The 12,530-nt window shown below is 46.7% G+C and overlaps 1 protein-coding gene across 1 annotated transcript in view; it reads right to left on the reverse strand.

The window, feature by feature from the left end:
• Positions 1-297: 297 nt before the first annotated feature.
• DPH7 (diphthamide biosynthesis 7) overlaps positions 298-12,530 on the reverse strand; it is a 486,602-nt gene continuing 474,369 nt past the window's right edge. Inside the window, exon 10 of the mRNA XM_069609800.1 lies at positions 298-4,911. Within this exon, the coding sequence (XP_069465901.1) occupies positions 4,445-4,911 (467 nt within the window). The 3' untranslated portion in view covers positions 298-4,444. The remainder of the gene's footprint in view (positions 4,912-12,530) is intronic.

The following is a 12,530-nucleotide window of genomic DNA, read 5'->3' on the forward strand; positions in this document are numbered from 1 at the left end:
TGCAAACTTTGCATTCGTCATACCTGTAGAAGCGCATGCTGTAAAATAAACCTCTTGTTACAGTGACCAGAGATATTGAACCATGGCAAAATCAAATTTTTGAAATGTTCAGGTCCAGTACACCAACCACATACTAGACTTCACTCTGACACGCCCCTTTCAACCATTCCCTTTGATTTCTGAAACATTCGTTATTTTTTAAATTAAGGATATTGCTCTAAATTGCTTAAACGATTAATGTGCATTCTTCCATGCCCTGGAAAAGGAATGTTCAAGAACAGCATGTTTTAAAGACCATTTCATGCTCAGATATATTTATTGCTGTTGAAACAGTTGCAAGTTTATTTTTGTAAACAATTTAACTTTGCCAAACTAAACATTGTGGTTAAAAATGTAAATTACAATTTGTTTCTCTATATAAATATTTATTGCTCATATCGTTTAAAAAGTTTGTAAAATAACTCCAGCATTGGCGAGACAGGTTGTTTCTTTGTCCATGTATGAATAAAATGGAACATATACAATTCAATTAAACACCACAATATATCCTGTTCTTTTCATTGTGGCCCACTTTCTTTTTGGCATAGCCTTTCAGACAAGTCCATTACATGCACAACGTCTTTAAGGCAGAGGTTAAAGGCGTTTTTGAAAGGGGCTTTGTCGGATACCATTTGTCCGTGCTATCCGATCGGTTTAAAGTACATTTTTCTTTGGGCTGAAATTGGGTGGGGAAATTGAAATAAAGCATGTTGGACATCAGCTAATTTACCAGGTGGCATATAGAATTGCCAATGAATCAGTTATGCATGTAACAATAAGGTGGCAAAAGGTTGTAATGTCTGTATTACAAATTGGCACTAGATTTAGAGATTAGGTGTGCAGTACAAAACTACTTTATGTGGTACAAATACACATTTGGAAAAATGTCTTGAAAACTGTGCAAGTCTCGGATTTGTGGACATAAACGTTGGCAAGGAGGACCCTGCGGGATAGGGTAGACCACACATATGTAATGTCAACCACAGAGGTGGTATATGGCTTGTCCCTCAGGGCCTCTCCCTATTCTCAGTCTCTGAAGAGGAGCCAACCACTCAAAAGGAAGAATAATAGTGTTGCCCAAAGAACCCAGACATCATGCAAACACAGATCACTGCTTGTGAACCAAAGAAATGTTGTGCTCATGTTCTGTGGAGCGCGCCGTTTAACCCATCCCTATCGAGTCGGTGGCGGTGACTCAAGTCATGAACGCCAGACACAGCGGGATAAGAAAAAGCATGCCGGAGGTGCAGAAAGCCATGGTAAAAATCAGGCACCTGATTCCAAGATGGCCGCCTAGCACGTTTTTGTCTTCAGCGTGCACATTGTTTATTGGGAGCAGATAAGTCACACTTTTAGTGGGGCTAAATGCCATGAACCAATAACCATGACCGACTGAAAAGTACACCCAGGGGCTCATACAATATTATTGTGCCCGCTACCAAGAGTTTAAAAAATGTGACTGAGGTTTAATTTTGGTTAGGAATTTGGGGTCATTAGGAGATTGTCAGAGTGCAAAGCAGAGCTAAGGTGAGCAGGAGGTTGGAGGAAGGGTAATAATTCAGGTAATTGACGTGTGCTAAGATGGAAAGATCAGAAGGACGGAGGAGGGAAGAAAAAAGAAGGAAGAACGAGGAAATAAAAGTCAAGTAAAGGAAACAGTCTGAGAAGGGAGCCATCAGAAGAAGGAAGGAGAGAGAGAGTGCATGTGTTTGTGTGCCATCTGGTGATGGAGGGGTGGGTATAAGGTGGTGGAGACTAAGGATCAGAGAATCAACGAATGAAAGAGGTCTAAAAGATAAAGGAGGGCTAAGAGGGGCGAGGCAGCACCACTTGTGTTTTAAGTTTGCGAGGAGCCAAGGCATTGGGGGCAGAGACAGCTAAAGACTGGCAGGTCCCAAGCCTACACAACTCTAAGAAAGCAAACGGGTATGAAAAAAGTTAGGCATGCATCATCCATACGTGGTGGCACTGGCTAGTCCAACCACAATAAACAAATTCTTGCTGTCAAAGAGAGACTGAGAATGAAAAAGAAGTATGCCAGCCAGGAGCCATATTCCAGATCTGGTGGGACTGGCAAGGATACGAAGCACGAGCCAATGTCTGATAGTACAGAGGGTCCCTGGGCACCCGAGACCAGCAGTAGGCCCGCAGGTGCGTGCAAAAGCTTAGAATGAAGCCAAGCCTGTGGGAGGCTTTAGAAAAATCACACACCTGTAGGGAGAAAGGTGACAGAATCAAGATTCCCAATGACCAGATGCATGGGAGATTAGCTTTTGCAGAGTGGATAGAATGATTATGGCCTGAAAATAAACTCAAGACATATAGGGAAGACATACATTGTCAATGGAAAGTGGGCGCCCACAGCCCAGCAAAGCCCTCTTTTGCCCAACAGACCGCTATTGCAAATGAGGGTCTCTGGGGCAAAACACAAGTAGCTGAAAAGCATATCATAGAGCCACTGTCTTTGAAACAGAGGTCCATATAAATAAAGAGACTTGGTTGGTATCTGGTATCCATACTCTAGGAACTGTGATTAACTTCAGACTTTTTTAGAGCCAACCATGCTGAACACAAGCTATTGTGGAACTGTGCCTCAGGTTGACAACCCTGTTAGACTGGCACTAAACATTGTGGCTATTTCTTGCACTTGGTCAGTTCTCTTCACCCTAAAATTCTTTTAGGGAGACCTAACCATATTGTTTTGACCTGTATGCCAAACCCTGTTGCACAATGTATTTTTACTTGTTTTGACACATGTCTTTCGAGGCCTCCGCTTGATTTCACAGAGCGTGGCACAGCCCACACACTTTAGACACTCTACCCGTTGCCAAATGGAGGTTGACACATTGTCAGGGAAAATCTCTCCACTGCTGTAGAATATCATACTCTGAAGCTAGGCAACGTATGCCACATTGGGAAACAACCATGCTTAACAAAATGCATTGATATTCAAAGCTATCATGTGTGTGGTTTACACTAGACTTGAGTGTCCAGTTCAGAGCAGTCAACATCCTGAGCTCTGTTTACCCAGATAAAACACTGAAGACCTCAAAGTTTTAACTTGGCAAAACACGTCAATTCAAACCCAAGTTTTCTGATGGTGGAGGATGGGAAGGAGGCATAGTTGGCTGATCTGCAGGAACATTTCAGCTGTTTCACTATGTGAAATGAATGTTGAGCTGTTATTGGTTAATGTGTAATTTGTAATGTAAAGGGCAATAAAGGCATGTTTTAACATGAATTTAACTTGACCTGTGAATGGTCAGAGCAGCAAATACACAGACCATTGAGGTTTTTGTGTTTAGAAAGGGACTGTGAGCCATATTCACAAAAAGTTTTCTTTGGTGCAAGCAATAGGATGCATTAGCACATCAGCATCAGTTGCGCCAAAAACAGTTGCGTGCGGTTCATAAAAAAGCAAATGGATGTATGATGTGTGTGATAATCACGTGACACAGAGAATGACGTGGTCGGTAGAGACCACGTGTGTAGAGGAAATAAAGGAGAGCTAGAAAGCCCGCCAAGGCAGTCTCTGGTCAGGCACTGTAGACACTCTGTGTGTGTCTATGTTATTGCGCTGCCGCGTAGCGTGCCCCGTTCACTGGGCCCTGTCTGCCCCCCATCACAATGTACAGACGCACATGTTCAAACGACCTTTTTCCCCTGTGCACAAATGTGCAACGCATATGGTGGGCAGGAGAGTTTCTGTGCTCCCCAAATTCGGGCATGGGATGGCCTTTAAAATGCACAGAAAACAAAGGCATTCCCCTTCGCCCGTTTGTAACCTGTGCAGTGGGGTGTACAATCTATGAACGGGACACTGGACCCCCTCATGCATTATTTTTTAAAGTGGGACTAAAGCAGTTTTAACTGTTGCTCTTCTGCTTGCATTTCTGTCAATCACATGACCCATTTCACAATGACAGCCCCTTTAAGGGGCCCTCAAGGTGCAATGTGCTCCCAGCACCGAAGTGGGTTCCCAAAGCCAATCCTACATTAGTGCTTCCCACACTAATGTATGTAAGGGGCTGGCCTGAGCATCGTATGCGCTGATGCAGACTCCCAGAAATGTGTAGGTCACCTTTGTGACTAAGGTGACCGACGCATGTCTTGATATCACAGCAAAAATAAAAGTGCATCCCAAGCAATTTCTTTTTTTGCTTGTGCGATTATTATTATTTTTTTTAATTCACTTGGTAGCAGTATCATCCCCCCTTTGTTTTCAGCACTGTCCGAAAGAGTAGGATTGTGAAGCGCAAAACACAATAATATGGAACAAAAGCTATACTTTACTTTTCATCTTTTTTCCTCCATAGTGCACAGATTCTAAAAAAGACGGTAAAACTGTTCTCATGTATGAAAACAATATTTTGTAATAAAATAACAGTGCAATCTTCATATAAAATTAAGAAAGGGGTTCATGCAAAGACTCCCTTGGGCTGGATTCCCATTTCCAGACGTGCAAGACATGGTCATAAAAAGAGCAGGTTGCAAGTATGTTTTGCTCTCTGTAACCTGTTCCACATCCAGTAGGAGCCCGCTGGGCATTGGGCTCCAGGACTGGGATATTATTTATTGTATCGCTCATCTCTGGTACATAGACACCATCTTCATCCTCGACCATCAGGTCAAAACAACCAGTGGGGGATTCATAGGAAATCTTCAGGTTCTGTACTTGCACCTCCAGTTTCTGTGCCTCCTGTATGCTACTTCCTTGGCCTCTCATCTCGGATTCACTGCCAGCGAGGGATGCAGTGTCCTCATTGTAAGCTGACAAATCTGTCAATGATGCTTTACACCAATCGGCACCATAAGCCAAGGAGTTGTGTAGTACATAAGAGGAGAGGATAGTACATTCTTCCGTTGCTTGAGCTGAAAGAAAATGTAAAAAGAACTGTGAACATGCTCAATAATTCTGTTGGCAGTACATAACATGAACACATACACTCGACAAGTAGCTGGGATTAAGAATGTGATGACTTTCACATCATAAGATCTTAGGAAGGCTTACTTTAATTTCTTCACCCTGTTTCTAAACTAGATGTCAATTGCTCAGCATTAGGTACTGCAGCATGAGCATCTCAAAGTCTAGGTGCTTCACACAGTGATGAGAATTGAAAAAAAGAAGAACATTACTTACATCTCTGTATTGTTCTTTCAGTTTGATCTTCCCCCAATGGATTCCTCTTCTATAATATCTATCACCAGCGCAGTTACTCTTCAGAAACGTTCCAGCCACCAGGTGGTGCAGCTCGGCAGATCTGTCAGGGCAAGTATATATAGAGGTGCCGCATCCTGTGACCTTAGTGCCACTCTTTCTCTAGCACTCTGAGGGACTGCAGAACCAAAAGGTGTACTAGCTTTCAGCCAAGTGGGGAAGGAAAGGAGGAATCAGTCGAAGCAATATCCATCAGCAAGAACATTACAGAGAGGTAAATAATTAAGTCTTCTAATGGATTCCTTCCTTCCATGGAGTCCTCATCCATGATAAACTCCCAAAGCAGTACATAGATCTGGTGGAGGGAGGAGAGCAAGGGCACCACCTATACCAAAACGCTTTGGAGGACAGCCCAGCCGAAACAAGCGTCCTGCCCTAATTGGGAATCCGAGCAGTAAGGTTTGCAGACAGATGCAGCACGGTCCACAGAGCTGCCTGGCAAATGTCCAGAACCAGGACTCCTCTCTGGAGGACAAAGGTGGCGGCCAGCCCTCTGGTTAAATAGGCTCAGACTTTAAGGCACGTCCTTACCAACCAGATCATAGCATCCGGAAATGCAGAGGATGATCCACCTCAACAGGTTCTTTTTGGTCACAACCCTGCCAGCACGCGCACTAGCATAACCCACAAAAAGCTTGCCATCTAGCCTGCCGTTCCTCGTTCGAGAGACGTAGTAGCTGTGGGCCTGCACCAGGTCCAGCTGATCGGATCTTTTCTCCTCCTTGGAAGGGTGAGGCAGAGGAAAAAAGACAGGAAGATGGATCTTTTGAGAGAGATGGAAACCTCAGACCACCTTCAGGAGGTAGGATGGTCTCACGCTCAACGTCACCTTCTCCATGGAAAAAACAAATAGGGAGGGTTCAACAGACCAAGCCTGGAGCTCAATCACCAGTCCCATGGAAGAGATGGCCATTGAAAAAATCTTCGAGTGAGCAAGCTTAAAGAACAAGAATGTGGGGCCTCAAATGGAGTGCCCATAAGGAATGTCAAAATCAAATTCAAATCTAATGCCGGAACAAACTTGCATCAGTGAAACGAGTTGCACGATCTCCGCAAAATTGCATTAACAGAGGGGATATCACAATCATAGTGCTAATCTGCAAGCCCACCCGGGCCAAAGGACACAGACAATTCAGAACAGAGGATGTGGGACAAATAAAAGGATACAGATCCCTCTCCTGGCACCAGGCTGAAAATGTACGCCACCAAAATACATAAATGAACTTGGTGGCAGGCCTCCGAGATGAGGAGCACGTCCAGGATGTAATTTGATAAATCCCACTGCTTAGATCTCAGCCATCAGGCATGTAGTTTCAGGCTGTTGAGGTTCGGATACACCACCCACGCTCCTGACTGGGAGAGCAGGTCCACTCTCTGTGGAAGGCGCCAGGGAGGGCAGATGGACATGCCCAGCAACTCTGGGTACCACATTCTCCTGGCCCAGTCTGGAGCGATCAAAGTCAATGTGGACCCAAACAGGCGCGGACTCCTGAGAACCAGTGGAATTACAAGGATTGGCGGAAACGCGTAGAGGGCATTGCAAGTCCACTCGGCCGTCAATGCATCCCCTAAAGCACCCTGACTAGAAATTCCCTGTAGCAAAACAACTTGCACTTACTGGTCACACTGTAAGCAAGGATGTCCACTTGAGAAATCCGCCACTGGGAGAAAATGTCCTCCAGAACTTTCTGGCCGAGCTCCCACACATGCAAGGTCGAAGTCTGTCTGCCCCAAGGCATCTGCTATGAGATTCTTCGTCCCAGCGAGATGAGCTGTTGTCAAAGACACACAGTTCTCCAAAGCCAGAACCGCAGTTGCATTGCTTCTCTGCACAGAGTTAAGGACCCCACACCACCTCTATTGTTGAGGTAGTGCGTGGCCACAGTGTTGTCTGTCAGGACCAGCAAAGTCTTGCCCTCTACGGAAGGAAGGAAGACGACCAGGGCCAGAATCAGCACTCCTACCTTTCATCCCTGTCTCTCAGTTTTGGCCCCGTTTGCCACAGCAACGCTTTTGTCACACAGGGATTATTACCTTGCTAAGTCCTGGTGTACCCTGGCCAAGACATTCTAAAGGTCTGAAGGGAGCCCAAGGAACTGAGACCAATGGCTACAGAGATGTCACTGAAGCAACCTCATGTGCAGTCAGGCTTCCGCAACTACAAGGATGCAGGAGGCCATGAGGCCCAGCAAGGGCAAGAAGGCAAAGGCTGGAACTCTCTCCTGTGATTGAAGGGCATGAAACATTTTGAACGGGAGATAGTTCTTGACCGCACTCACCAAGTGTACCCCTCATTTCAAGTAAGCAGGAACCTAGCCCCAGACTTATTGACCAGAGTCCACTTATTCCAGGTGAAGGAGGAAGTAATCAGAGAGGCACATAAGCAAGAACCAGTGAGATTCAGGGATACTACTCTGGTATACTCCTACCCCACCCCATTTTCTCTCCCCACTCTTTGTCATGCACTTGCACTATCTGACAATTCGCTAGGCATAGCACGATAGTCTATTGATTTATGCTCTTTTCCTCTCCCCCCGCCGCCTTCTCTCATTCCTTCCTGTCATGCACTTGCACTAGTAGAAATGCCTCTGACCTATTATGCTAGTTATTTTTGTTAGATCATTCGGAAACTTCAAGGCCTAAGAATGACTGTGTGCCCTTGTTCCCCTTTGCTTTGAAGCACTTCACTTGTGTATAAGCACTTTACAGATAAACAATTACAATTATATCAGGATATGGGGCAAGCGACACTCATAAAACAAATGCTTGCGTGTGGTCACAGGCCTGCTTCGCTCAAACAAGATAAGCTAATGATGGATGTTCCCCTGTGCTCTGCAGATTGAATGGCAAGGGCAACAATACTCGACCTCCAGAGAAGAAGAGGTGGCTGGCTTGATGGAGGGGTGTGAAGAAGGTCACCCCTCAAAGTCGAAAGCGGATCATGAGGACAAAGAAGAAACCCTGCCACCGGCAAAGAAAGAACGATGGAAAACGACACTCCTACACCCGAAGGGGAGGAATAAGGGGGACAAAGGTGCATATTTATTTGTATAACGCCAAACCCTCAGGTATCTGGGCGCGTGACTCAGTTATACTTGTACAGGATATAGTTGACACAGAAAAGGATGACAGAGTGATGCCAGGTACTCTAATGTTTGGCCGTTATCACAGAACATTCGGCAAGTGGAGAATGGGCCTTAACATTTGGGCATTTTGACACTATGACTTGGGAAGGATTTTCAATGCCAATGAGGGGTGTGGGGGAAGAGAAGGGACAGGAGTGACAGTCCGGAGTAGCCCTTATCACATTGGGTGGTGCAAATACCCAATGGAGGATTGTCAAGGTTTTATGGGGATTTGGGGGGGGGGGGCTCTGGTTGTTGTTGGGTTTATAGGGGTAAGGAAGGTGGTGGGGGTGGAGGCTTGGTTCACTACTTGAGGGGCTGGGCCATTGCAGGAAGTAATTGAAGGTACTCGGACTGGGATTGGCTGATGGATGATCTCCATATAGTCTCTTTAAACGTTCATGGCCTGAATTCACCGGTCAAGAGGCGCTCTATATTGAGGCGCCTAACAGAGTTGCGCACTACAGTAGCCTGGCTGCAGGAAACACATTTGCTCTCCAAAGATGAGGTGCGACTCAGGCATAGGGCATTCCCCAAACAATACTTTGCTTCCAGCGGCAAAAAAAAGAGGGGAGTAGCAATACTGATTGCTAGGGATGTGGACTTCAATAAACAGTTTTCACATAAGGACCTGGAGGGTCGTTTACTGGTGGTGGGGGAGCTCCTGCACGGCCAGTCAGTGACGTTGGTGGCGGTTGTTTATGGACCCAATGAGAAGCAGGACCATTTTATTGGAAGTCTTTGGGGAAAGCTGGCGAGAAGATGTGTGGGTAAGGTGATGGTAGGGGAGGATTTTAATTGTGTGGTAGACCCTCTCATGGACAAGACTCTCCCTCCCACCCAGGCTTATGGTAGACATAAAATAGCATTGGCGCAATTTCTTAGGGAACTGCACCTTAGAGACATGGCGCTTTTTTCATCCTCAGTCCAGGGCATACACACACTACTCTGCTGTGCATAAGGGATTTTCTTGCATTGACATGGTGTTGGTTTCTGACACCCTCATTCCTCAGGTGACGAACCTGGAGATTGGGATAAGATATCTATCGGACCATGCCCCAGCGATTCTCCAGCTGGACCCAATGGTGAGTGCCCCGGGGGTCCGTAAACCTTGACGGTTGAATACTCTAATATTAAGGGATTTATCAGTGCTGACTCATATGGAAGACACCTTGAGAAATTACTTTTGGGCGAATGATACTGAAGGGGTGGACTGGGGCACAGTATGGGACTTCATAGCGAGGACGTCAGCTTTCCTGCGAGGATTGCGAGGAAAAGAACTGGTGCGGGTGGCACTTGAAAAGGAGGAAACTGAGGCTATGCATAAGGTTACTGTATCTAGGAAAGCTTGGCGGACACTGATGAGGACCAGGGGGCGAAATTGGAAGCACACCTAGCAGACTAATCAGCGCAGTTGTTACTCCAAACGAAGCAAACATATTATGTGAAAGGGGACAAGGCAAACAGATTCCTGGGGGCCAAACTTAGGAAGCAGCACAACCTAAAATTGTACTATACAGTTGAGAAATGGGGAAAGTGAGCTAATGTGGGGAGAGGCATATGAAATGGAAAGTATGCATGACTTCTACTCTAGGGCACTGGTGGGGGGAAAGTTTAGCTGAGGGGGACCAACAAAGGGGACTCAACCTGCCTCCTATCGTGGATGAAGATAGGTTAGCATTGGAAGCTCTGTTCTCAGAGGCGGAAGTTAGTCGGGCAATAGGTTCATTAGCCGGGAATAAGGCCCCTGGACCAGATGGATTTGGGAATGAATATTATAAAACGTTGCAGAATATCTTATCTGGCCCTCTAACCAGACTCTTTAATCGAGTACTGGATACGAGGGAGTTTACAGGTGGGTCCATCTACGACCACACTGTTGCTAAAACCGGGTAAGGACCCTACCATCCTGTTCTAGTTATCGCCCTATTTCATTACTCAATGGGGATGCTAAATTGTATGCAAAGGTCCTGGCCCTCCGCTTGATGGAAGTATTGCCCAAAATCATACATCCAGACCAGGCTGGTTTTATTATGGGTAGGCATACACAAGTTAACGTCCAGAGGGTGGTGAACTTGACATTATAGGGCAGGAGAACAAGCAAAAATTCTCCATGTTAGCTCTGGAGGCCACAAGGGCATTCGATGGTATGGACTGGAACTACCTTAGGCTCACATTGGAGGAGCTAGGTGTGGGGAAACCTTCACGCAAATGATGCTTGCTCATTTTCAAATTCCAACTATGAAATTACAGATCAACAGGAGTCTCTCAGGACCTATCTATATCAGGAGGGGTATCAGACAGGGATGCCCATTGCCACCCCTGGTGTTTTTGCGATGGCAATCCTGTGCAAGAGGCTCCCTCTTGCACAGGAAAACTGATCGGTCCCAGCAGTAAAGGTGGTGCACGTTAAGGGAGTCGAGCATAAAATTGCAGATGATGTTCTATTGTTCGTCCGTGATACGGAGTGTTCAATTCCGAGGATGATAGCTCTCTTGGACGACTTTAGTGGGGCTTTTGGTTTTCGGATTAACTATGCCAAATCAAAGGCGCTTAACGTCATGGAGGACCCAGCAATGGTGAAGCAGTGGTGTAGGTCCTTCCCTCTACTCTGGGAACAAGAAGCAATGGAGTATTTGGGAGTAAAATTGCCCCCCACTTATGAGCGACTATTTGCAGCCAACATTCCGGGGCTTTTGGATATCTTCCGATATGGATTCCACCACAAATGATCCACCTATTACAGAAAGGAATCGCCCACTTTATTTGGGGAGGTAGAAAGCCACGAGTGTCTAGACAGATTCTGCACAAGGCCCTGGGTATGAAGGGCCTGGGGGTTCCACAGATGAACCGGTATCTCATGGCGGCGCAACTGGCCTCAATGTTCCACTGGACTTCACAGACGAGTGAGAAGGGGTGGTGCGAACTGGAGCAGTATGCTACGGATATTCCACTTGTTAGACTCAACAACAAATACACTTTGCTACTGGGACAAAGCATTGTGGGCTAAAAAACTTAAGCCGGAGGATGGGCCCCCTTACTCCGATGGGGTATAACAGATTTTTCACCGGTGAGGTTCCTGGGTGAACTGGTCGGGGCAAGCCACATTAACCTTGAGTGGGCTACAGGGCCATGTAGGAGGACGTGTTCTTGGTGGAGCTCCGGCCGATCCTGCTATGATTCGAAGCTACAGTGCAGAGAAAGGCATCCGCGCCAAATAAAAAGGAAGGTGCAACCCTATTAAGTAATGGAGCTGGGCAGGAGTGGGTTTTTGAACTGAAGTACACTACGTCTTAACAGTTACACAATATGAGAAGTCTGGGACGCTTTGCAGACAGCAAATCCAAGATGGTGTTCTATTAAGAACAAAGGAAAGGAGCAGCCCGATCAGCGTTAATGCAACTGCCGAACTCGAATGGGCGGAGATTACATGCACAATAATGAACTGGCTTCACTGAGATACGGGAAGCAGTGTCCCCCCCATCCGCGCGCAGGGGATCCACAGCGGAGACCGGAGTGTCGGAACAGGACACTCTAATCCGCACTGTAGCAGAAAAGCACATGCACAGAAGGGTGCATCACTGAACCACGCTGTCATAAGCACATATGCGGAACGGACATTGCGGTGCATTATAAGCTCCCTTGGGGGCGGTGGTAGAGCGCACAAGGATTGGAGTGGATGGGGCACTGCACACGCAACCATGGAGACAAAGGAAGAAAATGGCGACTGACCGGGAGCTGTTCTGGGTCCCATCTGAGTAGAGACAGCAGAGGGAATCAGGACCCCCGCGCCGTACTGAAGAAGGATCGGGTATGCAGCGGAATATAACAGTAGACAATGGCTGCACGGATACAAAGTAGTAATGGAGCAGCGGTTGTCGCGGAATGCGGCGGCAAGTGGAACCGGAGGATAAGTGTCACTGAACGAACGCCGGATAGAGGCGATGGCCGCGGGGCAGGCAAGTGAGGCAGCTCAAGAGCAGTGAAAGCACAGCCCTCTGCAGATCTGGACAAATGGGCTGCATGTTGCACGTTACCCTCCGCCAAGTGCCCGTTTCGGGCACACAGAACTTGGGTCCGCTGGGCACCAGGAGCACATTTAAACATCCCGCTTTGGTGCGGATAGGGAGCTTATGACCTCACGCTCG

The sequence above is a fragment of the Ambystoma mexicanum genome, chromosome 8, assembly GCF_040938575.1.
Source record: "Ambystoma mexicanum isolate Mex_15411 chromosome 8, UKY_AmexF1_1, whole genome shotgun sequence".
In the NCBI taxonomy this organism is placed as follows: Eukaryota; Metazoa; Chordata; class Amphibia; order Caudata; family Ambystomatidae; genus Ambystoma; species Ambystoma mexicanum.